This window comes from Vitis riparia, chromosome 4 (assembly GCF_004353265.1).
Source record: "Vitis riparia cultivar Riparia Gloire de Montpellier isolate 1030 chromosome 4, EGFV_Vit.rip_1.0, whole genome shotgun sequence".
NCBI classification, from domain to species: domain Eukaryota; kingdom Viridiplantae; phylum Streptophyta; class Magnoliopsida; order Vitales; family Vitaceae; genus Vitis; species Vitis riparia.
Window position 1 is genome coordinate 4,001,564 of NC_048434.1, and position 24,570 is coordinate 4,026,133.

Here is a 24,570-nt window from a genome sequence, read left to right on the forward strand (position 1 = left end):
AAAATATTCGGTAACAGTTGAATCTCCTTGTCGAAGATCCTGGAGAATACTCTTGATTTCGAAAATCGCCGAGGTATTATCGATGTTGGAGTAGGTCTCTCTAGCTGCATCCCATATCTCCTTTGCCGTGCCATAATACATGAAGTTTTCTCCTATGTCATTGGTCATAGAGTTAATTAACCAAGACATCACCATACTATTTTCCAACTTCCAGGTTCGGTATCCTGGATCATCTTCCTTCGGCTGAACAATGGCTTCCGTAAGGTATTCTTCCTTACCTTTCCCGCAGATGAAGATCCGAACAGATTGAGCCCATTGAATAAAATTCTGCCCATTGAGTATATGACCTGTTATGGGAAGAATGATGCCGTCTGTGGTGCTGGCACTGCCGGAGTGAACTGCTTCAGGCTTGGACGTCACCTCCCAGTTTGATCCTTCCGTTCTGCTTTCCATGGAAAAAGATGATTTTTTTTTTTTATACGTGGTTCAGATCTGAATGCTCTGATACCATGAAGAAAATATTCTTCTTTTTTCTATGTCAAAACTGAATACAAAGTGACCTATATATATACAAGTGGGATTCCTAATCTAAGCCATATAATATGCACAATCACTATCTCTAAGGAAACAATAACTAATTAGGAGAGATTCTCTCATCCATAAAAATAGAAAGTATCCTAACACAAGGAGAGATTCTCTCATCCATAAAAATAGAAAGTATCCTAACACAATCCTTCTAATCTTGGCACTTAATTACAAATCATAATCCCATATTTCCACAGTATTCTTTCCTCTGTCAGATTTGTATATGTGATAAGGATACTCATCCTTCTGTGTACCTTCCATTTCATTTAATGAAATGAAGTGTTTCATTTCTAATATTTAAAAAAGCAAAGAAAAAAGAGCCTGTGAAGTAGTAGTTAAATTGAACTTCGATGGGTGTGTCTTGGGCACCCTAGGGGTAGCTTGGGATTGGTGGTGTGATTAGAGATCATCCAGGTTTAGTAATCAAAGCATACTCTAAACCTGCAGGTGATGGTTTTGCTATTGAAGCTGAGGTTCTATCACTTCTAGAGGGCCTTGTACAAGAAAAAGCTTTGGCTTGTCCAATTTTGTAGTGCAGAGGGGTTATGTTGTTATCTCATGGGTAGCTAAAAAGAAGAGGGGTTCATGGAGAATTGATAGGCAGCCATGCCAGAGTTTCGATATCTTTACAAAGTTAGGATGCTGCATTTGATGGGATCCTCGCTTAGCTAATCAAGTGGCAGATGAGCTAGCTACAAGAGGAGCAAAGCAATTGGCATCTTTTGTTGGAGATTATGTGCTCCTTGAGTCTATCTAATGTTTGTTTTGAATGTTTCAATTATTGTTTCACTTTTTGTAATTTCTCTTGTTTGTTCAGCAATATGGATCCATGTAATGATATCCATTCACTTGGTTGATCTAAATTTGTACCTTGTGGTAGGATGTCTCGTACTTATTGATCTTTTTAATTGATTGAAAAGATCTTTTGAGTTTCTGATTAAAAAAAGGCAGAAAATTGGTTTCTACCTGTGATTTCAAGGGGAAGATGTGTAAAAGAACTGCCCCAGTTCTCATTGAGAGATCAAACAGAAGAAAGGAATACTAATGAATACAACAATTCTAGACGAGACTAAATTATTGTGAACTGCATAGAACATCCACTTGGTACAGTCCAAAACTGAATCAATCTGTGTTTTGATATACAAGGCATGTCAATGTGTCGATAACTCCACGATCATAGCTAAAAGAGCCACCAAATATCCCTTATTTTTATTTTTACTTGTAAGATCATTAACATGAAAAAGTTAGTTGCAACTGTTGCAGTGGCAAATAAGCTAAAGGGAAGGGAAGGAAGAGGAGCGGCCCAAAAGATAAGTATTTAAAAGAACCAAAAGAGAAGGGAGAGAACAGGAGAAAAAAGACAAAACAACAAGAAAATAGTCAGATCAAGACTAACAACCATACAGCTTAGCATCCACTCCTTCATTGGGAAGAAGCTCCATCAACCATTAGTTGATGTCAGACTTTTTTTTTTTTTTTTTTTGAGAAGGAAAAGTATTGTATTACAAAAAGGCGCTAAAATAGCGACTCAAGATGTACCGAATAGAAAGGGAAACACTCACCTCCTGACATTGGAAACAAAAAATTTTCCACAAAGATATACAAAAAACAACCCCTCCCTCAATGGGAACCCACCCAATCAATGAATTCAAAAAAGGTCGATGGACCATCTTTTATAAACAATTTAGTCTCCGACCAAAGCGAGTTAAGAAAAGAAGTTTTCAGCCCTTCGATGGACAGTACATCATCTTCAAAGGCGATTCTATTCCTTATCTTCCAAACTGTCCCAAAAATGCAAAGAGGACCCGCTCTCCAAACTGTCTTGCGTTTTTTCCCCACAAAGAATCCATTCCAACCCAAGAGAGTTTCCCTAACCGAAGAAGGAAACACCCAAGACACTCCAAAAAGAGTGAAGAGCATCTCCCACAATGCCCTTGTATTTTCACAATGGAGAAGGAGGTGGTCAATGGATTCCTCATCCGCTTGGCAAAAACAACATCCATTTGCTAAGGCCCATCCCCTCTTTTTAACTCAATCCAAGGTTAAAACTTTGCCCCATGATACCTCCCAAGCAAAGAAGCTTACATTTGGCTGCACACACAATTTCCAAATGATCTTCATTAGAAACAAAACTGAAGAGCTTGACACTAAGGCTTTGTGAAGTGACTTTGTCGAGAAAATTCCATCCTTTGTTTCCATCCACCACACCTTATCCTCCTCCTCCTCCAAGATCACTTTCTAACCACACAAGCGTAACAGAAGGCCCTCCACTTCATCCATCTCCCAATCATTAAAAGACCTAGTGAAGCGAGGACTCTAACTCCACCCACCCACCACCCCCTCCCCTCCCGGTGTCCCGGTCCAAACATCATCCAAGCTTATTTGGGATCAGCTAGGACAAATAAGGAAGGAAAAGAAGCACACAAAGGTGTAGTCCCACACCAAATATCCTTTCAAAAACTCACCCTTTGATCATTCCCCACCACAAAGGAGAGTCTACTGCTAACAATGTGCTCGAGCTTCCTAATTACTTTACACAACCCTACATCATACCTCTCTCTTACATTTAGAGAACACCACCCTCCTCGTTCCTCCCCTTATTTCCCCCTAATTACTTGGTTCCATAAAGCCCCTCTCTCATTCGCAATACGCCAACTCCATTTGCAAAGAAGGGTCTTATTGAGCGTAGAAAGGCTCTTAACCCCCAGACCCTTTTTTATCTTATCAAGACACATTGTTGCCCATCTTACTAAATGAGGTCTCCGGTCTAAGGTCTCACCTCCCCATAGGAAATCTCTCTAAATCAACTCTAGCCTTAATCTGACCTCCCTTGGCAATTGTAGAATAGACATGAAGTAAATAGGCAAGCTAGACAATGTGTTTCTAATCAAGGCAATTTTCCATCCCTTAGAAATATATTAACGTTTCCACATAGCCAATCTCTTACAGAATCTCTCCTCCACTCCATCCCAAGCTGCCACAGACTTGAAAGGAGCCCCTGTCGGCATCCCCAGGTAAGTGGAGGGTAAACTCTCCACCTTACAACCAAGCTCAGAAACCAACTCCTCCACATTGGCCACTGGGATCAGCTCACTTTTATCCAAGTTAACTTTCCGCCCTGATATAGCCTCAAACCACATAAGTAATCAACTCAAAAAGGTCACTTGGTCCTTGTTGGCCTTGCAAAAAACCAAAGTATCATCAGCGAACAACAAATAAAAGATTTTAACCCCTTCACCTTCTACCCCTGATCTGGCATGGTGACAAAAAGCCTCCACTAACAGTTCTTTTTAAAAAGTAGTTAAGTAATTCCATTACTATCACAAACAGGTAAAGCGAAAAAAGGTCTCCCTACCTTAAACCCCTAGAACTTTGAAAAAATCACGAAGGAGTACCATTAACCAAAATGGAAAAACTAGTAGTGGACACACCACTTTATCCACCTTTTCTACTTCTCCCCAAAACCCATCTTCTTTAGAACCGAAAACAAAAAAGGTCACTCCACATGATCATACGCCTTCTCAATATCCAACTTGCAGAGAATTGCACCACCATTACTCTTCAAAATCGAATCAATGGCTTCATTGGCAATAAGCATTGCATCCATAATTTGCCTACCCTCCACAAACGCATTTTGGGCATTGGAAATCACCTTATCTAACACCAGCTTTAACCTATTAGCCAGCACCTTAGCCAACCACTTATACAGCGCCCCCCCACCAAGCTAATGGGCCCAAAATCCCTTAAGTCATCCGCATCCCCTTTCTTTGGGATCAGTACTAAGAAGGTTGTGTTCAAACTCCAAACAAAACGACCATCTTCATGAAATTCCCTAAAAAAATTCATCACCTCATCCTTAATAAACTCCCAAGAATACTGCCAAAAAGCCATGGAGAAACCATCTGGGCTTGGTGCTTTGTCTTCGCTAAAATCTGACAATGCGCCAAAAATCTCCTTCTCTGTAAAAGGTTTCTCTAGCCTTTCCGCCTCCAAAGCTTCCAACCTCTCAAAAGACATACCACGTAAGCTAGGTCTCCACTCACCAGTGACTGAGAGCAACTTCTAGAAAGCTTTACCCACTTCCTCCTTAATATCATTGTCCTCAGTGATCCACGCTCTATTAATTTTGACTCTAACCATTTGGTTCTTTCTACCGTGCGCATTAGTCATTCGGTGGAAAAACTTGTGTTTCTATCCCCTTCTTCAGCTAGATTTCCCTTGATCTCTGTCTCCAATACGTCTCTTCTAAAAGAACACATTTCTTGTAATTCTCCCTAGCTTCCCTCCTAGAATCCTCCTCTTCCAGAGGCAGAGAACGACAACTCTCATCCTTATCCTAGAAATTCACACAAGTCAAGGCCAAAGCCTTCTGAACTTCAATCTTCCTAAACACTTGTTCCAACTTCTCATAATAGGTTTCAAAGCTTTCATCTTAATGAAGCTAGTAGACCCACTGAAATTAAGCCCCTCCCACCACAATCTCAGAACATCTTTAAATTTCTCCTCCTTCAACCACATATTTTCAAATCTAAAAGGAGTGAGACCTCTCCTCACCCCCTAATATCAGACTTAAAGAAAATAGATTCAAGGATCAAGGATAAGTTATAAAAGAGAATCAATTCAACTACATTGATAAGCATTTGTACCCTTGTTGGTAAAAAGCTCCCTTGATTATTTTTGCCTTGTAATTCCCTTTTTTTTGTCCTATTCTTAAAGGATAACCCATCCTTCACATACCTTTTACTTCTCATCAGAATACATTCCACAAAAGATGAGGTCAGAAAAACCATTCTTTAGCATTTAACATGTACAAGGTTATGATCGTCAATCTTCAACTAGAGTAAGAGGGGAACTGTCTCAAATCTTCACAGATTTCTTCCCCAATCTACCTGAAGATTCCCATCAAACAACTATAAAGATTCAATTTGACAACAATTGGCAGCATGCAACTCCTTGATACAAGTAAAATGCTAAGTTTTTTAGCTAAAATGGACCATCTCTGATCTGAAGTATTAAAAACATTCATCCAAGCCTAGTGCATGCTTATACAAAGAATTGTACCTGACACGTTAGATGAAATTCTCCTTTCTCTGGATGAATGCCAAAATCTCCAGAAGCTTCCAAAGGAACATTGCCGAACCAGCCACTAGCATTGTGCAAGAATATTTGTTGACCACGGAACCATAAATTTGCTGACAAGTCCTATCAAAAAAGCATAGTGTATATAGTACTTCCAAACTGGTCATATGAGTTAGCTTTCAATATTCAAACTTATCCGGATAAAAAGATAAATTGGATGTTGCCAAATGTTCATGCACAAGCAAGAAAAAGCAATATATCAGAAGAGACAATCAGAAAGGAAATACTAAAGTATGTGAGAATACTTTGCCATTTTACAGAGAGAAACTTAAGAAAGGGTGATTAACATTAGCTTGAAAACAAGAACAAAATCAGAGAAAAAACATCATGTTGAAGCATAAAGTGAGACACTACAATAAAATACAACATTAACAAAACTGTGGTATGGATATTATGTTGCAACCAAGGATGAAAATATCGGTAATCACGGATATATCGGTACTTCGATTTTATGAATATATCAGAGATATATCGGCGGATATTTTGGAAAAAAATATCGATAAGCCTAAAATTGATCAAAATTTATAAAAATATAAGAAAAACTTCATAAAAGTGTAATTAAAAGTATAATGATATTTTTAAATTGTTTTATTAAATAATTTGATATATGTATAATATGATTTATCATATTTGATAATAATTTTATATGTGTTAATAAAAAAAACTATAAATTTCATAAGTATATATTTATTATTAAATTATATCAAATATTATTCATAATAATATTTGTGATATTTGATTATAATATGTCTAATTTTAAAATATATTTAATATTAAAATTATAATTAATTTAATTTAATTGTATTAAATGATATAAAATAAATGATGATATATGTATAATTTTTAATACTTAATTAATATATTAATAATATTAAAAACACTATGAAGAAAATTATCATGATAATTTGTATATTTTTTGTATTCAAATAGATGAAAAAAATTTATTTAATTATAAAATAATTATAATTAATTTGTTCTTTAAAACAGTTTTTTAAAATTATGTTTATATGATGAATTTGACTTTATATATATTTGGTGCACATTATATATCAAGGGGCAAACTTGCCCCAGCGGTCTCGTTGCCAACCAAACCTTTTGGCTGGGGTTCGAGCCCCCGCGACAGAAATCCTGAGGCATTTTTAAAAGTTTGACCGCATTGATCCTCATTTGACCGCCCAAATTATTGCAATAGATTGAAGATAAAATGATAAAATGCCAATAAATCACGAGAAATAGGTGAAATTCACGATAAATTGATAAAATATCGTGGAACCGATATTTCTCTAACATATATCGTGTCGAGATGCTCCGATACTCGATATTTTGGCGATATATCGCCGAAATATCGCGACATTTTCCTCCCTGGTTGCAACCATGCAGAAAAGATAAAAAGCATATTGTTGTATACATTCTGTGTACTTCAGGGCACTTTGCAGGCATCTTTTGTTTTTAATATATTATCTTGCTTTATTCGTAAAAAAAAAAAAAGTTAGCATTGCAGGAAAGATTGACACTGGTTACTTCTTCGGGCTTGAACATGTCCTAGTGGAGGGTGACTCAACTACAATTATATCCATATGTCTTACTGAAGAAGCGAGGACCTAGGAAATGGGACATTTGGCTACATAAAATCATAATCCATCTACAGAGTTGGGGTGCTCCTATACTTGGATCCTTGGTCTAGCTAAACAATCGGCAAATAAGTTATCCAAGCAAGGTGCATCACTGCTAGAGGTTTTTGTGGGGGAGTTACCTACATAGCCCCTTGAGCTTTGTGCTTTAAGTTCTATGGTTGGGCTGTTTGGTTGTATTTTCATATTACTTCCTTTTCTTTTGTGCCAATATCCGTCAAGGATGACTAATCCTTATTCAACTACTGATTCATAATTCAATGAATTATTGTTATTTCTAGTAAAGAAAAGATATATGAAGGGAAACATTCTTGACTTCATTTTATTCACCACTTCATTCATCTGCATTTACATACCAAAAATCCATTCTAGAATTCTACTTTCGCATTTACTCCAGAGTGCCAACAACCAAACCACACAAAATGTCTAAATAAACATACACCAAATAACTTCATTTAGAGAATGACCAGAGTATCCAGCCAAAACAAATGCAAAAGTTCAACGACGTCAATGTCGGTCTTTAACATAAACCTCTTATAAGCAAATCCTCTTCTCAATGTAGAACAACCCTTAAAATAGTTGTTTAGAATCAAATAAACATCAATTAGGACTTCAATTTTTAGCATTTATGGAGAGGAAGGTAGAGTTAGGGTTTATCAGAAGAATAAGGGTTAGATTGGCCATATTTGAAGGTGTCCTATGGGCTGAAATGAATGGAAAAACTTTCTGGAATGTCTGACAGCAAGCAAAAGTTACAGGTTTAGCACTAGGCTGGCAGAGTTAATGTAAAATAGAGTCAAAAAGGGGTTTAGGTGATAATTAATGTTACGAGCAGGTTGTTTGTATGTGAAAAGCCACTGCATAGTGTCAAACATCCATGTCCAAGCAAGAAGAGCTTTAAGTCATTAATTCAAAGTTTCTAAAATTTAATTTTTGCAAGCCTGACAAAGAGCTAAAAGTTCCATCATATAAGAATTTTTACCAGTTGGCTAGTGAAAAGCTAAAAAGATACTGTTGTAAGGTTCCTTCAAGAGCTAAATGAATGTTCGCACTCAAATTTCTTGCCTTACACTTAGTTTGATTCAGCTCTTTTTTTCTTAAGCACAGCTCACATGCATGTAAGTTTTGATCTTACAGTAGTTGTTTCTACTACATGCCCAACCCCAAAATTTCACTCTGTTACTTATTGAACAGGGAATGTCTCTCTAACTAAGAGGGTGTTTGGTAAATCAACTTAATAACTTAAAATGACTTGATAACTTAATTTAAGTCATTAAGTAAATTAAGCATGTTTGATAAAATAACCTAATATCACAACTTAAAGTTAAAAATAACTTGAAATATTAAGTTAAAATAATTAACTTATTCTTAATCTCAAATCTTTTTTGTTTTATTTGTCCACATCTAATGAGAATATATTTAACAATCATGATTCCAAATTCATAACTCATTTTTTATAGCAAATATTTTAAGGTTGTCTTATATATCTAAAATACTTCAAGTACGGATGTTTAATAAACAAATTTATTATTTAAGATTAATGAAAATAAATATTAGTTAAAATTAATGATGATAAACATTAATTACAACTAATGAGGGTAAATATGTCAATTTGACAACTTAAAATAAATTTTAAGTTAATTTGACCAAACAACCTTAATACTTAAAGTAAAAAATGAATGATAAGTTTTAAGTTAATAACTTAAGAATAATTTAACTTAAAGTCAAGTTAAGTCATTAAGTAATAAGTATTAAGTTTTATCAAACACCCACTAAGACAAGGAAGATAGTCATTGTTATTCCAGGTAAACAATTCTTTTATTACAGTCCATCAGGTTCACTCACTTCGGTTGACCCATGCATTTCCCAACTTCTTCTATCATAATGCATTAGGTTCCCTCACTTTTGCTAACCTTAACCATAGAAATTACATTTGAATAAAGACCCAAGAACTCATAGGACAGGGTGCACTCTCTCCAAGTCTAAATTTACTGATTTGTCAAAACTAAATAAAAGGCGCTCAGTGAGAAAAGGATGAAAGAAAATTTAAAAATAAAACAAATTTCTACATCTTGAAAATCACATTTATTATCATTAAAATTGCCTGCTTGAGAAGAGGTCCTGCTTTTTCCCCACTTTTTTGATAAGTTGCTTGAGATTTGAAGGGAGGAAAAAAAAAAAAAAAAAGGCATAGCTTCATGCCTCTACCTCAGTGGTCATGTATTTGTTCAGCAAGCAACTAGGAAACTCCTACAGCCCCAACATACTAGGATGTCCCCTGAACCCCATATCACCATGTTTGCCAACAATATGGAAATCATGTCACCTTGGAACTTAAAATGTGCCTTGTAAATTAGAAAAAATAAGCAGTAACAAGACATCATAAAGCTTAAGAGAAATCTCCAGAAAGTACAGAGGAAAGCATTTCAGAACAAAAGAAACTAGGACATACAGAAAACCATGATGGAGCATCAAATATTTGAAAGGCCAACCCTGTCACGTTAAGCTGCCCATGAAGATTAGGGAAAGCTTCTCCTTTTGACATGCATATGTGAACCTGTACACGGAAAACGTATAAAGAGATCAGAATGGTAAACATTATATGGGTGGACCCAAAAATGGACAGATAAAAAACTTTTGATCAGTGATACAAACATTGAGTCACTTGTATAACAACCAAACAGAAGAAAAAAAAAAAAAAAAAACAGACAGTGGAATCTAGAATTCTTTATGGATTATCTAAGAGATAGCATGCATGTGATGAAGCTTTGAATAGAAACATGATTATAGATAATTTTGAAGAACAAAAGAAAATTAATCAAATTAAAGGTAGAGAAGCACCTCACCACTGGCTCTCCCTTTGGACCACATGATTGGAATTTCTAAAATTCTTTCAAAGAGCTGCAAAAAGAGATAAACAGGACATGAACAATTCAGATCACCTAGGTTGTAGCCATCATATTTCTTCCAAGTTCATATAAAACCTTCACTTTGTACCTTACCGGTGCAAAAAGGTTAATGACTTTTAAATTAGCATGCCATTGCTGCTCAACATTGTCAACGAAAACATCCAATGACAACCAGCCACCATCTTCAGATGTCACATCTGATCTCCACATCTTACAGTTGCCACTCAGCTGAACATGCATACGACCATAGTGATTTTGAAACTTTGCATGTCCATTGACATTTTCCATCTCTCTGCAAATGGTGTATTAAGAAAAACATAAAATGTTCGAACAATGCATATTCAAAATCTTAAATATTGCAAAGCATCTTCTAGCAAGAAGCACACACATGAAACTGTAGATACTAAGCATAGAAGATAAAACTCTATCTAAATTCTAAAGTTTTAGGTCATTTAATAGTTAACATGTTTAAATGCCTATCATAAATAAATAAATAAATAAAACATGTATAAATGCTTGAAACAATGCATATTCAAATTTTTATATATAGAGCATTGTCTTCAAGCAGAGAGCACATGTATAAAACTGTAAATGCTAAACATAGAAGACAAAACGCCATTTTTAATGCAAAAGTAATAAGTCATCAAACGATACATGTGTCAAAGCTCATCCACATACAACCACCAAAAGAAAGGTAACCAAGCCAGAAGGCCACTTGGTTGGTGCAGTTTAAAAATGGAAAATGCATTAGATCGATATCTATCATACATGATTTGACAAACTATACCATTTTAAGCATCTTTAGAAGGTATTCTCATCTTTAAAAGTAAATTTGCAGCAAATGTAACAGAAGTGGACTTCACCTGGGCTCACTGTCACCATATGCTAGTAGCAGCAGAGTTCCACTTTTGAAATAAACAGAATCCAGTGTAACTGGAAACATTTTCTCAATACCTTCGGTATGCACTTCGTCTAGGTGGCCTGCAACAATATCTTCGACTTTCTGACCAATGCATGACTTCAACTTTTGAATAGAATGAGCAAGAAAACAAGATAATAGATCCCCCATATTTTTAGGAAAAGAGGGTAACAATGATTTCGGGGACAAGGGCCAAATGGGAAATGAATGGTGCATTGCATGCCAAGGCCCCAACCTTGTCAAAATCAAACCTCGAGATTTATGACCTTCTTGACTTGCAGATAAATCATCAACAGGCTCCACCACATGGTCTTGCAATCCGCAGGAGTTATCTCCCATATCCATATTTTTGTTTACAACATGAGCTCCTCCTAACACCTCATTGTTTAAATTACACTCATCTGTTTTGGCTACTCCTTTGACTTCACTAAGTGGTTCCATATTTTCACCTAATATTCTAACTTCGCTAAGTCTACCTATAGTCATATGAAATGGATCATGTGTCAAACTAATATTATTAACAGGAGCACTGGGATTTTTATGTTCTGTAATAAGTTGAGTTGTTGAATCATCTCTATTCCCAATATCTTGCTTTATGTTGTTCCCTAATTCTAAACTTCCCTTGCTTCCAGCATCATTGATAGCAGTTCTCAGGTCTCCATGCTCAACATTTTTCTCCCCTCCAATGTTAAGTACTCCAATCTGGTTAGCAGATGGAATAGGTTCTCTATATCCATCCACAACAGAAGTGCAGCCATCGGCATTACCCTCAATTTTCAGTAAAACATTGTCAAGTTTTGCAGAATCATAACCTGCAGTTGACTGTGATGGCTCATCAAAATTCCCAGGTGACAGACCCCGGAAATATGCAGAAGCCATTAATGCACTGCGCTCAAGAATTCTTCTTTTGGCAGTAACACCAGCTGCAGAGTTATTACTCCTGTTGGCCTTCCTCTTTAATTTGTCTCTTGGATTCACTGATATAGTTCTAGACCAAAATCTAGGCCCCGAGCCAGAAACTTTTACACCAAATGATTTCTCTAAATCTGCATGCTTCAGATCATATGCAACACCCGTGTCCATGCAATGATGCTCCCTCCAATGTGTCCTCTCATCCATGCATAGAAAAGATTCAGAGCTAGCTAACCCCATCGAATGAGTCGCATCCTTTTGCACAGCATCGACTTCAGATGGACCAGAAATTTGCTCAGAAACAATGTACCCCATTTCTGCAGCTTGTCTAGCTGCATCATCTCTTTCTCTGGCACAGCGAGCAGCGGCTTCCTCTCTAGCAATCCTCCTGGTTTTCGTACGATAATCAATCACTTCTTCAGTCGAGATGTGCCTCTGCAAACCACCTTCAGAAGAAGGTATACCCAACCAAGTAAAATCCCTTTTTTGCACTATCAAAAGACTGGGATGAGATAAAACTGCATCAAACACAATCTTTCCCCTCATTAGACTTGAAAAAGGAAGAACACGAAGTTTTACAGTGGGAGCCTCACCACAAGAAAATTCACCACTATGAGGCCCAACAGAACATGACTCCAATGTGATGCTTAAAGGTGAAATTTTTAAAACCTTGCCAAAATCAAGATCCCGCTGAATATGCTCGCTCAGCACAGAACAAACAGAAGGCAAAAGTTTGGCTTCAATAAAACTCTTGGCTTTTGCCCGTCCATACCATACCAATAAGCACACCCCAGAAATCACAGCCAAAAAGACAGAACACCTGACAAATAGTAACCCCTCTTTCCACAAAGGAACTAAAGACCTTACCAGAGATCTGCTTCGAGAAAAAGGCTCTTTCAAACATTTTACCCTTGACCCACTCCTTGACCCAAAATTCCTCAATAATTCTATATTTCTCCCACAAAAATTTGAAAACCTAATTGGTTGAAATATCCAACAATTATCTTTTGAGCATACACACTTACAGAGACCTTTTTTTGCCCATGTGTTCAGAGAAATTAAATTGCCATGGTCTATACCATTTACAGAGCTTTGAAGAGGAAGCCCAAGGAATGGGCTGTGAAGTTTGCTCATTATCTCCCCTTATATGCTTCCACCCAATTGTAACTCATCTTCTGGGGACCAAGACCCTGTCTCAGTCCCCTGCAAATTCAGAATACTATAAAGCACCCAAACATTCCAATCCTGAGGAAAAAAGGTGGAAAAAACACTTCAGATCAACCATTTTGTGAAAATCAAACATTGCAAACAAGCAATAGCCTTCCCTTAGAAAGGAAGCAAAGCCATCAAATCATATCATTTATGTTGTCTTAGTTTCTAAAAATGAAAAAGTAAACTCAACCAAGTTAATAATTGCATGGAGTATTGGGTTCCAAACCATGGAATCTGGGATTCAAAATTTATTTTATGATATTTCCATAAGCTTTCACTGAAAAAGAATGGAGCATGACCCCAAAACCTTTTACATGTTAAATAAAATCTAATTGGCAAGATACGTTTTCCAAATATAAATTTAATAAGTAAATTTTTTTCAATTAAAAAATGAATACTCCAATTAATCCACTCAGTGATAAGTAAATCCACCAATTGATTGCTGGGAAAAAATGGCAGGAAAGGAAAGAGAATCAAAATTTTGAAGATCATCCATTCAATTGCTAAGCTACCACCAGAAAAGAAATGAAAATTTGAAATCTTTATAACCGGTTGGGGTTCTTGTGGCCATTGTAAGTCTAATATCTCTTTTCTTTTCCTTCATTTGTTCAAAAACAGTATCAGAATTTTTAATTGTTTGGAAGGAAACAAAATGCTATCCATTACACTGAGCCTAAAATAAGAATTCAGCTGTGACGTATCATCAATTATTTTTTGGAGACCAAAATTAACATAAAACATAAAGATCCATTCAGTAGAAAAAATTAAAACACTTTGCTTCCATGAAAAAACATTCTCATTTTTTGAAAATAAAAATGATAACTGTATTTGAAACCATTCCATTTTCAGGCCATGGTTAATTACTAAAGCACCCGTATTTTTTAAAAATCCAGAGGCAATGATACGACATTTCCAAAAACAACCTAGTTTCAAAAAACTCATTAGCACATTCTTCATATCTGAAAACAGTTCTCATTTTTATTACCCAACAAAAATGATTTCTTTTATTTATTTCTTTCTCAGACTTCACAGCAACTAAACAATGAAAAAATTGTTGAATATTTTCTTGATAGGTAACATTAATTTTTAAAATTTTGTCCCTATGCTGGAAAACCTCTCATATCCCCACCCTCAATCCCAAAAAAAATCATTGAGTATCACATCATTACTAGTTTCCAATTGTTTGCATGCCAATAAAACAAAGCAATAATTAAAGAAACCAAAATTTCCTTTTCTTTTCCTCAATTTTCAAACAATTGTGCATCAACTGAACCTGATCCAACTATCCAAGTAATCCCAAAACTATTATCACATAACACATAAGCCCCTGATAATAATGGAAATAAAAATAGTTTTTATAATCATTTTCATTTTCAAAAATGAAAAACACAAAGATGTTCTCTCTCTCTCTTTACCGTTTTCAGTATTGAAACTAAACGATCCATTTTCATAGAACAATTTTTTGCAAGCGTGTAAACACCTGTTCTCTCAAACCATTTTCATCTTTTCTGCTTTAAAAAAATAGAAAACGGTTTTCATTTGCGCCACCAAACAGGCCCTAAGATTCTCAGTTCACTTCTCTCTCCTTCCTACTTTCCTCGGCCACTTCATTCGTATTTCGAAACCAAACCAACACAAAACCTACTTCTTTCCTCTTCATCCCCTTCTCTATTCTCCGAAGCCAACCGAATATCAAAGATCAAAAAGTATAAACGCAAAAAATATCAAAAAGCAGAAAGGAAAAAAAAAAAAAAAAAAAAGGTAACGATTGGCACATAAGAAACAAACCGAATTTTGAATAAGTAAATGTAAGACTTATTTAATTGAATAAAAAAAATGAGAGGAATGGAACCTGAACGGATGGAAAATGAGCATTTACTCTCGAGAGAAAATGAGTGGATTCTTGTGAGGTGATTTTCTCGGCAAAGAAAGTGAGAGGGAAACGAAAGAGAAGGAAGGAGTTTGCTTGAGTTGGAGACAATTCTTGGGCTTTTTGGGTTCGTTGACGGAAATGCCCCTGTAAAGTAGTTAAATGACGGAAATGACCTTATCTGACATCCATCCAGAACAACATGGATCAGTCAGAACTCTGAAGTCTGATCTTCGCCATTTTGCCTATTTTACTTTTCATCTTTTATACTATGTTTTAAAGTAATTATTAAGAATATATATATATATATATATATTTTTTTTTTTTTTTTTTTTACAATCATATTATTTTTATTTACGAAATTTAAATTTTGAAACTATATATAAAATTATTTTTAAAATTAAAAAAAATTGAGTGAGTCCATGGTAAAAGAGGATTTTTTTTTTTTTTTTTTTTTTTGCCCAATAGATTTTATATTTACAATAAAAATATTTTAATTAAAAAATTAGATGGTTTTTATATTTTCAAAATTTTATTTAAAATTTATTTATTTTGATATTTCTTTTGGTAGAGAAATTTAAGGAGTTCGGTAGGAGTATATTTTTCTATAAAAATAATAATTTTTATTAGATTAAAAACTATTTTTTAAAGAATCGCTAATAAAATGATTATTAATAAATTATTTCAAGTGATTTTCTAAATTTTTAAAAATGGGTTTTAAAAACGGTTTTTAAAATAAGAAAATTATTTGAATAGTTAGAAAGGATTTACAACCCACCATTAATTTAATAATTTTTTTAATTTAAAGTTTTTCAACCTCTAAAATCTCATCTTCAAAAGTGATGAAAGCTTATATCTATTATTTAATATTGAATAATTTTATTTTATATAACCTCCATAATTATTTATTCATGATTAATATGTGTATGTTGTTTGAATACACATCCTGGTTTTTTTTTTTTTCCTAAAAGTAAATTTTTCATTACAAAATATAAAATCTCTTATATAAAAAATGGAACTTATTTTTATAATTCTTAAAAACATATTAAATTTTTTTTGCATAAAGAGTTTTATATATTATATAAAAGTTTGCATTTACAAAAAAAGTAAATAAATAATTCATAAAAACACCATCAACCTATATGAAACTATTTATTAAAACAATTTTATTTCTTCATAACAAGAAGTACAAAAAAATACACCTAACAATAAATTTGTTTTTTTTTTTTAAAGAATAGAAAAGTTTTTAAAGAATATATTTTAATTATTTTTCTATGAATATTTTAAAAAATAATTATATAAACATATAAAATAATTAAAAATAAAACATTATATATAAAAATATATTTTTAAAACATATTTAAAAATATGAAAAAACAAGTTAAAAATATTTTATGTTTTCAAATAAACTTTTACTTTACCAAAATTAAAGAATAATTTTTAAAAATTATTCTTAAAAATTATGGTTAAAAACAATTACCAAACAACTGACAATTTTTTTTGGCTCATTAAAATTCAAAATTCATTAATATTCAATATTTATATTTTTTAGACCTTCCAAAAAAACCTATTATTTGCCAAAATCCGTACAAAGTTCAAATTATTCTTTTATTTTTATTTCAATGATTATTTTTTATTCTTCACAAAAATAAATCTGTCAAATTTTTGTTTTCATTTTATTCCAAGAATAAAATAAGCTTCTCTTTCAAATATTATTGATCAGACTTGAGCACACTATGGACACCTTTTCCAAAAATACAGAATATAGTCTGAAAACATATTTTAATTATTTTTATTGATTTTCTAAGAATTATTTTAAAAAAATAATTATATAAATAAAAAATAATTGAAAATGAAAACTATGTATAAAATTATTTTTAAAACAATTTTTAAAAACACAAAAAATAGATTAAATATACTACTAATAATATGAAGTTCAACTCCCGTGTCCGTCCGTGGAAGGATTTTCAATGCACAAAACTAGAAAAACAATGTCCCATGATAGCCAGCCATAATAAGATCCCCAAGAAAAGGAAGCTCTGAGTCCATGGCAATACTACTAAAGGCAATCTTCCACAAAACCAGAGCCTTCTGATTATTTTGTATCAACCTCAAATGAACAAGGGCAAATACATGTTCATATGTGAGGAACAAAATGGGGCTCTCACCGGACTGGCTGCTGGTTGTAATGGTTCTTCTCTTTCTTCTTTGCTGCAGCAAGCCTTGCACTCCTTGCAGCAGCCTCTGAAGCAGCAGCTCTAGCAGCACCGTCCATCTCTTTAGTTGATTTCTTCTTCTTCGCAGAAGCCATCTTCTTTAGCCGCTCTTTCATATCCACAGCAGGTGTCTCCTCTTCAACTTGCTCACCTGCAGCAGCTTCCTCCAGCCCATTGGCAGCATCTGAGCTATCAGGCTGATCATGGGATTCTTTCACCTCCTTCGAAGACAATTTATCCCTCTTTTTCTTCTTCTTTGCATTCTTGGACTCTGTAGGAGCATTGTCCTTCTTTTCTCCATCACCATTAAGCTCCCCCTTCTTATCCTCCTCTTTCTTCTCTTGTGAAACACCTGACAAAGATTTCTTGTTTAAGCAATACTCAACTTTATTGGTTTTAAACAGTGGTCGGTTCCGTGTTTTGCTAGAACTAACCAAACAACAGACAGCAAAACCTGTTCTCTATTTAATTTTTTTTTTTTTCTTCAAAATTTCACTTGAAGGTGGTAATCTAATTGAAGAGCCCAAATCACAGTTCTAGATTCATTGTACTACGGAGCTTTCAGGCAGCCATGAGGGTGAGAGAAGTCCCTTGAAACAGCAACATTACTTTGGGAATAATCTGTATGATTTCTGAAAACCAGTGTTTCTCAAGGAGGCTCCAACAACAATGACAAAAGCACATTGGCATCTCAACAAAGAGATGGAGATATTGAAAAGAGCATGCTCAGGGAAAAGACATGGGGTACATAGAAAATGGGGAAGTTTTCATTGCAGATAATAGATAATACTTACCATGTGACTCAACTTGGCCATTGCTTTCTTTCTGGGAAACTCCAAAATCAGCCAGAAGGGCCTCAAGCTCTGCAAGCTCCTTTTTCTTCCTTTCCTTCTTTGTGAGTTGTCTTTCTGTTTCTTTTGACACCAAAGAAGATTCAACAGGCTTCTTCACCACTGGCTCTGGTTCATGGTCATGCTCTTCTTCTAAATCATCATCAACTTCATCAAGAATATCTTCTTCACTTTCAGACTCCTGTTATTCCAGATAGACGAGCATAATTTAATGTTACCAAAAAAATTCTAAGGCCTAGCATTTAAAAAGATATTTTACCAAATTCCAGGTTTCTATCAATCGTCCACATTGTCGCCACATGCTTCCATACATTTGTTTCATATTTCATATGTGACACCAACAAGATAAGGAATGGTGCTCTTATCTACACAACTGAATGAGCAAAACCGAAAAAGTAAAAGAAAAAAAAAATTACAAAAATAAAACATCTGTAACTGCTGCCCATTGTGCAACCACAAAACAATCACGTCAGCACACAACGGCCAAAGGCAATAGTTACTCACTGCTATAATGTCTGTATTAGGCGTTCTTTGTACCCTGTAGATAATAAACCAAAACAAACCCAATGGCCCTCTCAAACCATTCATCTTATTTTCCCTGCTTTCCTACATACAAACAATCTCTCTTTCTACATTCAACCTCATAGACAAACAACCATAAAGTTGCTGGATTAATTTCTTTATAGATTAGCCAAACAAAACAAACACAGATGCAAGCCACATGGTTTGACCCATAGCATCCATTTGCAGGCACAAGGTTACAAGAACACATACAAATTAAAGCCCATGAGGCCTAGCTCAAGTGGCAATATGTTGGAATGGGGATATGGGAAGTTCCAGGTCTGCATCCAAGCATGGACAAGATTAAAGAAAGAAGATATACCCACAAAAGGAAAATTGAAGGCACTATAGTTCATGAGCATATTGGTTGAGTGTAAAGGTTGTCCTTAAATAATTTACCCCATCCCATTTACCAAAAAGAACATCAGCTACTACATTCAGTGAATAGCGAAAGCAGTAGCAATCAAAAATTATCATCAACATCATAGTAATAATGATAACAACATAGAAATGAAAGTTGAAACATACTAATAATAATAATAACAAATAGATATGGAAAAAAGGGAAGAAACCTCCACTAAGGTTAAAGGAATTAAATCATACTCCATACCCATTGATCTATTAAAAGAACATAGAAGGATCCGCATATCTGCATGGAAATACAAAATAACATGGAACAGAAGAAAGCTTTGAAAGCATATATGGGAATTTGTGCAGTTTGACCAATCAGAACACAACAGATATATTTGGATCTTGGATAGACCAATGGGATCATTCAACACCCCATGACAAAACCACCCAAAAATAAAAAGGAAAACATTTCAGTGGCTAGAGAAGTTCGCTATGTGCTAACGGTGAAGACTTATCACCTACCGGATGAAAGAAAAATGCCTCACAAAATATCTATGGTATTGGCATCTAAAATTAAGAAGCATATTAAATGAAAACAAGAAGGCCTACAAACTATCTCAACAATCAGTACAAGTTTCTTTTAGAGAGAATTAAAAATATCCATGCCATGACTATGCACAATGAAAACCCAAGTGCTTGCTATAACAACAAAGGTTCTCCAATCCAAAAAACGCTTTGAGTTAAAAAAAAAAAAAAAAAAAAAAAAAAAAAAAAACCAAGTTACCAAGCAAAGAAATCACAGAACAAGAATTATGGAACCATAACAACAGCTTAACCCATCATTATCTATATCTAGTATCTACGTTTCACATATATGTAGCTGATATATCAGAGATTACATAACCATCACACATATATCGATGTAGCATACACAGCAAAACGAATAAATAAAGAACTGCAATATCAACTATGAATTAGCGACTTAAAGAAATGGAAGCACGCACCTCTACCTGGGTCGGTTTCTCCATAGTCTGTGACTGCTCCGAAGTACCCCAAACGGACTGGGGAGGTGCAGTAGTGGCGTAATAATCATCGTCATCATCAACGTCTGCCCACGATTTCACTGTCAAACGCGCAGGTGCCCAAAACACCTGCGGCTCCGGATCCTTTTCTTGGGCCTTGGACGAGCCTTTACTCTTCGAACTTCCACGTTCCTTATCGGACTTCTTCTTCTTCCTTAGGCTCTCAAGCACCGCAAAAACGTTGTTGTTGTTGATCACCATCGAACCCTCGTCTCTCCTGCTACCACCGCCCACCATTTCTTCTCCAAATACGCCACGTATCTTGCAAACGAACAAAAATCCAAACAACAAGTGGGAGCCGCAATTTCTTAAAATTTTAGGTACAGAATATGCATATTATAGAACAAAAATTTCCTCAGCGCTTCAGAACACTGAAATTTACACCAAAAAATCGAAAATCCGAAAGATCCAGCAATTTGGAAAGAACTGAGTCCGCAATAGTCAACTGAAATTTTATACAATTATACAAGGAAATCGAATATGAAGATCCAGAATGGAAAAAAAAAATTGTGAAGAGAGAGATTCGGATTATTGAATTTTCGAAAATCAGATGTTTCGTGAGAACAGCGATTCGGTGGAGATCGCTAGAGTTGGAGGTGGAAGAGGAGATTACAAGAGTTTTGAAGAAAATGTCTCAAGGTTTGGAGGAGAGAAAAAGAGAGAAAAAGAGAGAGAAAAGGAATTAGGGTTAGGGTTTCGTAATGTGATGAGACTTTGTTTCGTTTCAGTAAGTTTTAATGGTTACAGATAACGTAATAAGGAGACAGTGGAAGAAAGCATTTTATAGGTGTGGGTTTTTACAGGTTGGTCCTTGTGAATCTTTCTCTTTGCAACCCAATCCCTCATATTTCTCAAAATTACAAAACCCATTTCTTTTCTTTTTGGCTCTAATGAGAAATTGACGGTGGCAAGAGTTGACATCAAATTTTATACTAAACATGAAAGATTTAGGGTTTTATAATGTAGAGCCAAAAAGTGTTATTTCCAATCATTAATATGCTATATTGATTTCGATCTTTTCAAAATGAGAACAAAAAAATGTTACTAGATCACGGTTGACTGATCAGACCCATGATTGAATTATAATCATAGATTTTTAAAAAAAATATTAAAAATAATTATATAAACTTAAAAAATGTATAATAATTTAAAAAATGTATAATAATTAAAAATTAAACATGTTTTATCATATTATCATTGATATTAACAATTTAAATTGTGATAATGAGAATTAAAAATGTTACTAGATCGGAGTTCACAAATTGGACCAATGATTGAATCATAATCATATATTTTATTATTATATAAAATTTAAAAATATATGATAATTACAAATTTTAAACACATTTTATCATCTTATTATTGATATTAACCATTTTAATTATGAAAGTTATAAAGGTGAGTTTATTAAACTATTGGTATTTTTAATTTTATAATTTTTAACCATGAAAACATTCATCGTCCATAGGAACACATGGACTAGAAAATAAGAGTTTTGATCCAAAATAGTAAATTGAAAAAAAAAATCTATAAAATAAACTTGTTTTTAAAATAATGTCAAATTTAGTGCGTAAATGCCACATAAGTTGTCATGTCATAAAACCGTAGTTGGTGACTACAATTTTATTTTTCTAAAACGGTAAGAAATTGTAGTCACCAACCACGATTTTAACTTTGAGTTTAAAGTCGTAATTAGTGACTATTTAAATTTTTTAAAAAATTGTCAAAGTCGTAGTCACCAACTACGGCTTTAAACTTAATGTTAAAATCGTGATTGGTGACTACGGTTTTTTAACCGTTTTAGAAAAACAAAACCGTAATCACCAACCATGATGTGGTACAGACACACTAAATTGGGCATTATTTTGAAAACAAGTTTATTTTATGTAATTTTTTTTAATGTACTATTTTGGGTGAAAACTCAAAAAATAATGTTGAGCTGGTTTTTTATTCACAGGTAACACGACAGTTATCCATCTAATTAGGAGGTGGGAAGGTCCCTGCACTACTCCCACCTTGATTCGAAAGTCATCTAGGTTGCAATACCACTTTTTCTTTTGTAAAAGTGAGTCCCACCTACTTCTTAGACCTAAAGAACAAGGGTTGTTTGGTAAAAAGGGTCTTAATGATACCCATGATCATACAAATAGTCTCTGATCTTTGAAAGCAAGAAAGATAACCCCTAGTAAACAAAAATGCCCTTAAAATAAGTAGGATTTAAGCCCTTAAAATTTTAAGAGATGGCATTTTAGAAAATCAAGTAAATAAGATCTCTTAATTTTAGTTTAATAAACCTAAAATAGATCTATAAAACTCACCTTATGTTATTGTGATAACGATCACCTCATGTAAATTGTTTACAATGTTGAATCACTTTTGGTAGTATCTTATATCTCTCAAATCGGTATTGGTAACTTGTACGTTACCTTTCCTTACTCTCTCACATTTAATATTTGTACAAAATGACGGAAAACCTTACAAACTAAGGATGAGTGGAGAGAAGGATCAAGAGCCCTTTTATATCATTTCAAGTGACCTTCCATTGAGAGTCACAAATGAACACTTCCTTCTAGATACATGAATCATCATTTCTTAATTCCATGTAATATTTATAGTATATGAAAACTTTTAATTTAGGTGCATGACTCTGGTCATTGTACCTTGTACATAACTTGGTAGGTTCATGACTTTGGTTATGATACCTTGTATTTTCCAAATACCATGTACCATATATATTTAATTTTTCTCATACATTAAATGTGTAAAATGAGAAATGTAAATACATTAGGTTCATGCCTTTGGTCATGAACCTTTAGAATAGTGGAGATTAACTTCATGTGGTCATGATACTCATGAAGGCCACAATAATTCCAGTAAAAAGAAAATACATTAACGACTTTTCTCTCTCAAATTCACCCTAGGATCTTCTTTTTCTTGGTCTCTCTACATCCATATTTACAATAAAGGAATATATATATATATATATATATATATATATATATATATATATATATATTTAAAAGCTTACTTCACATTGATGACCAAGTCAAATTTTATCTATATGGCTAGGAATAGTGGTAAGTAACATACCTCGTGTATGGAAAATTATGGTGGCTTTGATATTATTGGTATGTTTCGATTTTTTTGGATGTAAATTATTGTTCAGTAAAATCTTTTGATTTAGATAAATATTTTTATTCATGATTCAACTTCTGTTAAGTTCTTTATAGATGAAAATTAATTATAGTAAACATTATGATTTGCAAGTAAAACTTAATCGCAATTAAATTTAGAAGAAAATTATAGTTGATAACTCAATCCTTAGGTTATGTTTGGTTTTCATAAAATTTGAGAGAAAATATAAGGGAAATAAAATATAAAGGAAAAGTAGAAGGAAATAAAAAATGAAGAAAAATAAAAAATAGATTAAAAATTGATAAATTATTTTTATTTGTTAATTTAAATTCATTTTACTTATTTTAACTCATTGATATAAAGATTAAATAATTTTAAAATACATAAATTTTTAACTAATGTTAATTTTATTTGATATCTTTTATAGGGACAATAAAACACAAGAAAATCATTTGCATTCCTATTGACCAATTGAATTGACTTTACACTTTAATGCAGATTGAAGCGGTAATAAATGTTAATCATAAAGACACAAATAACGTTACAAGACTCCCTGCAGTATAAATAAAAATACGCACGTTGATTCATACATAAACTCTGCTTAGAATTCCCCAAGCTGACTTAGCCATCAGAGGGGTCACCATCTGACCACTCCTTTTTTGCAAGACCATGCATTGTTGGATAGTGTAGCAACCGAGCGAAGAAAGCTATTCGGGACAAAGTTGGTATGTGCACCAACAATATTTACAACTTAAATGAACATTTTATTTAAAAATTTATACTAAAATTAAAAAAAAAAAAAAAGTTGAAGAATTGGTTTGATTCCATGAGAATGAGAAGTAAGAAATTCGAAAGATCTAAAAGGAACATTCTAATTAAGAACTTATTGTAAAAAACGAAATTGATGGGCGTAGATTGATTTATAATAGAATAAGAAGTTAGAAGTTCTAAGAGTATAAAATGAAAAACAAATCGATAGAAATTTCAAAATTTGAGTCTAGGGGATAATTTTGAAGGAAAAAAAATAGAGAGAATGAAGAGGGAAAAAATTAAAAAAAAAAAAAGAAAAAAGAAAAAGAAAAAGCAACTAAAATGTAAAATGATGTTTTTGTCAAAAGTGTGTCATAACAAGTATTTTAAAACTAATATCATTTTTAGAAACAAGGACATTATTTAAACTCTTTTAATAATTTAAAA

At 33.7% G+C, this 24,570-nt stretch overlaps 2 protein-coding genes across 4 annotated transcripts in view; both read right to left on the reverse strand.

The window, feature by feature from the left end:
* Positions 1-15,264, reverse strand: part of LOC117913056 (protein TIC236, chloroplastic) — a 40,397-nt gene extending 25,133 nt beyond the window's left edge. For both annotated transcript variants that reach the window (XM_034827941.1, XM_034827940.1), the window contains exons 1-6: positions 15,160-15,264; positions 11,128-13,340; positions 10,358-10,556; positions 10,197-10,256; positions 9,808-9,912; positions 5,647-5,787 (exon numbers count right to left, since the gene is read on the reverse strand). In XM_034827941.1, the coding sequence (XP_034683832.1) occupies positions 5,647-5,787; positions 9,808-9,912; positions 10,197-10,256; positions 10,358-10,556; positions 11,128-13,229 (2,607 nt within the window). In that variant the 5' untranslated portion in view covers positions 13,230-13,340; positions 15,160-15,264. The remainder of the gene's footprint in view (positions 1-5,646; positions 5,788-9,807; positions 9,913-10,196; positions 10,257-10,357; positions 10,557-11,127; positions 13,341-15,159) is intronic.
* Positions 15,265-17,082: 1,818 nt separating this feature from the next.
* On the reverse strand, positions 17,083-20,976 carry LOC117913199 (nucleolin). 2 transcript variants are annotated; one of them, XM_034828164.1, is made up of 3 exons: positions 20,167-20,976; positions 18,188-18,425; positions 17,083-17,745 (listed from the first exon to the last, which is right to left on the reverse strand). In XM_034828164.1, exons 1-3 carry the CDS (start codon positions 20,473-20,475, stop codon positions 17,342-17,344), a joined length of 951 nt encoding a protein of 316 aa, XP_034684055.1. In that variant the 5' UTR covers positions 20,476-20,976; the 3' UTR covers positions 17,083-17,341. The 2 variants fall into 2 exon arrangements, with proteins under 2 accessions (XP_034684055.1, XP_034684054.1); XM_034828163.1 differs by having other exon boundaries at positions 20,161-20,975.
* Positions 20,977-24,570: the final 3,594 nt, after the last annotated feature.

Excerpts from the sequence above, each read along its gene's own strand:
- LOC117913199 (XM_034828163.1), bottom strand. The coding sequence starts at position 20,475 with ATGGTGGGCGGTGGTAGCAGGAGAGACGAGGGTTCGATGGTGATCAAC. Across the intron at positions 18,426-20,160 it reads AGAAACCGACCCAGGTAGAG|GAGTCTGAAAGTGAAGAAGA; the intron begins GTGCGTGCTTCC and ends CTGGAATAACAG. Across the intron at positions 17,746-18,187 it reads TGGCCAAGTTGAGTCACATG|GTGTTTCACAAGAGAAGAAA; the intron begins GTAAGTATTATC and ends AATCTTTGTCAG.